Raw genomic sequence first — 3,792 nt, forward strand, 5'->3', positions numbered from 1 at the left:
CCCCGCATCCACCACAGCCGACGCCTATGCAAAGAGCTACACGTCTTTTTACGCCGCCGTGACCGCCACCAGCGATGCGTCGACCTGCAAACAAATCATCGACACCATCGGCCTCAAGGCCACCATGAGCAACCCCAAGCTGGCCCTTACGATATTCGTTCCCTCCAACGCGGTGAGCGCCGCCCCCGCTCGCTGCATGTGTGTTGACCGCAGGCCCGAGCCAGCGGACGGCCTGCGCGCGAGGGCACGCTCATGAGATTGCAAGGAGGCAGGCGATTAACATTCAAGCCGAGTGCATGCGGCTGCATGTGGCAGGGTGGATGTTTGCGGACCGCGGAGGGGGTTGCTGCTGCGGAGTGCAGCTGCACCGCATGCAGCAGCTGCTCCCCAGAAGGTGCACCGACAGGCCCTGTGCTCGGGCCAGTTGATCACACCCTCTCCATCCCCCCTTGCCTCACCCCTTGTCAACTCCCTTGAACAAACAACCACCGAATCTGCGTTTCCGTGCTTTACAAGGGCGTGTCATGCCCTGGTCTCACCTCCACCTACCTGTCACCGCCCCGGCCCCCTTTGGACCCACCGCTGCTGCGCCCACCCGCCCCCCCCTCTCTCCTCACCAGGCTTTCACAACCATGGCAGCCAGGGTGAAGCTTTCCCCCACGGCCCTCACCACCTCAATGACAAAGAACGCTGCCCTCGGAAGGCAAATCATGTATTATCATTTTGTCACGGGCCCAAGCGGCCAGAAGGCCGTCTTGCCAACCTGGAGCATGAAGGCGGGCATGCTTCTTGACACCATGTGAGCAAGATAGAGGGGGGGGAGCGGATGGCAGCATGGCCCTCCTCAGCTGCCCCCGACAGCCCAGCGCCTTGAATGTGCTTGCTTGGGGGCGTGCACGCCCCCAAGCTCTGCACAGCAGGAGGCAGCGCACGCCACAGTGCCGTCACGCATGCGTGTGCAGCTGCGTACTCGTTGACACCGACCAACGGGCATGTCATTTTTGGCTAATATTTTCTTCCCATAATCAAATATAGGTACATGTCTGCAACTACCAAGAAGGCATACCAGCTGTCAGTCGGTGCTGTCGTGGGCACCAAGGCGCTCATCAAGTCTGTGGGCACCAGCGCCTACACCTACATGCCCAACATCCAGTGAGCATGCCGTTGCTGGCCCGCGCTTGTTTTCTGCACGTGCTCGTGCCCCACAGGTTGCACGCTTTACTGTCTCGTTCCGATTTGTCACACCAGCCGCCTGTATGTGTCAGCGACGCCCCCGACCCCTTCTTCAGCACGCCCCCTCGCCCTACTCCTGACGCCGACATACGCCCGCGCATACCAAAACCGCCTGCTGACGTCATCCTTATTACCAGGTGTGGTGCCGGTATTGCCCACGGTATTGACAACGTGCTCCTGCCCATGAGCATGACTACGGTCACCAAGTACATTTAAGACGCCCGATATATCAGGATAGTTATCCTGCTACATATTGAGCTGCCTGGGGTCAGGCTGCCACGTGGCAGCTATGGCAGTGACCGACTGTCCTGCATGGCTGCAAGGCCAAACCCAACGTTGGTGTTGATAGTTTGCTTGAAAGTGGTTGCAGCTGGTTGATGCAGATGTTACGCACTGTTGTGGTTCATCAGATGCGCAGCACAGCAGTGTTGCTATCCAGATCCGACATCATGCATGCAGCCTGCTGTGAGAGGAGGGAGCAAATCATACTTTTAAATATAGATTCCCTCGTCCTCTCACATTTACGTACATTCGCTGGCACAACCAGCATTGATTTGGCAGCCCCCTTGATCACTGTCAAGGGCGAAATCAAGGCCGCTGGCGGGCCCGATTGCGCCCTTGACAGTAAGCCTTCCTGGTGCGTGTCTTCCGCCGTCTGTGGAAGCAACCCCCAGGCAAGCTGTACGGCCTTGTATATTGTGCCCTCTGCACAATGTAGGCCACACCAGAGTAACAACCATGCTTTTATGGATTATCCGCATACTGGCTTGTACTGATGACTTGAGATGGCATAATAGTATTGATGAAGGTTGTGGCCAATCTAGATAGGGGCATCCAAAGGGAAAAACAAGACCCTGTTCAAGCACCTCAACCTGCCTGCAGTGGAGAGTATGATAACTACCTAGGGCCGCCGAAAGCAACTGTTGCACGCAAGCACTTGCCCGCTGTCACAGACGCGTCCAGGGTGAGCAATCACATGGACATCCCTTTGCTCTCAATGGTTGGGTGGCGCTTGTCACACACGCCACTCACTCCTTGGCCACTAACACCAGCATATGCAGCGAAATTGTAACACGCAAGGCGACAGTGAATTATATCTGTACCACACACCTTTCCACTATTATTGTTGAGGATATTTTTGTATCACTTGTTTACAACCTGTGTTCACCATAATGGATTGTTGAAAAACCACTGGACGCATGTGACTGTGTTTTTGCTGCTTAACATCCACGGTCACAAGTGTAACAGGCAATACAATCATGTATTCAACCCAAACATATTGTGTGCAGCTTGTTTGATATTTGTTATGTCAAGATGTACATATGTTTTGTTACATAGTGAGATAGGAGGAAGGTTTGCTTTGCCCAGCTGGTCAAGTCAATATTCATTTGTCCAGCTGGTCAAGTCAATATTCATTTACAATCTTACATTATCTTTTGCCAACTGCTGCATTACAACGCCTGACCTGATCCAACCGTAGTATTATACATGTGACATGTTACACCAAATATGTCCATGTCAATTATACTCCCCTTTTCAAACCACACAATCACAAGATCATTGCCACATGTCCACTCCCCTGTACAGCATTCAACTGTACAATCATATGCGGTAGCACAGTTGTGCGAGGAGTACAACATTTAAAAGTGGTGCACACAGTCAGTGCATACCCACTCTACCTCGCTGCTTCACCAGTGTTGTCCACGTTGGACTTGGTACCTGTCAAGGAAATAGTTGATGGGGTGCACACTGTTGATATGACCTTGATCATAAACCAACATTATTTGAAGATGTGGCATTGGACAATGTCCCATTGGAGTTGCAAACAGGTGTTGATATCAACATATTACAAACAGGTGTTGATATCAACATAGTGAAGTTTACACTCGTTATTTCCCCTCTCACCCTCGTTCTGGTAGTGACCACCATACTCTCCATCCTTGGTAGTGATGCCACCCTTGGTTCCACCCACCTGGGAAAAGCAGGGTTGGTGCGTGGTAGTGCACCTGATGAGAATGTCCATACCCTCAGGACTTTGGCAACAGCACAATGGTTGAACAACACAATACCATTCGCAACGCTACATGATCGCGATCGGCGGCAACCCTTAACATCTCAGAGCAGTGTCAGGGTATACTACACCGGTCACCCACCACAATTCGCTCATGCGCTGACAGCTCGTCATAGCTGGCAAGATGAGGAATAGAATTTGAATTATGTGTAAGCATGAGTGAGCCCAATAAACAACCAGTATTCGTTCTAAACACTGACTGCACGCCGTACGTGGCCACAATTATGTGCATGGCACACATTTTTCGTCACTCTATTCATTGCATGGCTGAAGAATCTCACACATTAAGCTGGAGGCCGAACTGCCTTTGAACCGCTGCTGCCCCCACTCAACTCCCAACGTGATCCATCCCCACTCACCTCTTGCCAAACTTGTCCTGCGCAATCTGCGGCAGCAAGCAGCATCGATGTGTTGCGGCGAGGGGGAATCATAAGATCGGCAGACACAACAAGCACACAACCGCAGGGCGGCTCGATCACAGCCGCAGC

The 3,792-nt window shown here is 52.6% G+C and overlaps 1 protein-coding gene across 1 annotated transcript; it reads left to right on the plus strand.

Annotated features, from left to right (window-relative positions):
- Nucleotides 1–770: 770 nt before the first annotated feature.
- On the plus strand, nt 771–1,449 carry MNEG_5361 (hypothetical protein; the record flags this gene model as incomplete). Its single annotated transcript, XM_014046164.1, has 3 exons — nt 771–799; nt 1,036–1,152; nt 1,371–1,449. The coding sequence occupies 3 exons, from the start codon at nt 771–773 to the stop codon at nt 1,447–1,449; spliced, it is 225 nt and encodes a 74-aa protein (XP_013901618.1).
- Between the last annotated feature and the right edge of the window lie 2,343 nt (nt 1,450–3,792).

Source organism: Monoraphidium neglectum (genome assembly GCF_000611645.1).
Source record: "Monoraphidium neglectum strain SAG 48.87 unplaced genomic scaffold scaffold00792, whole genome shotgun sequence".
NCBI lineage: Eukaryota > Viridiplantae > Chlorophyta > Chlorophyceae > Sphaeropleales > Selenastraceae > Monoraphidium > Monoraphidium neglectum.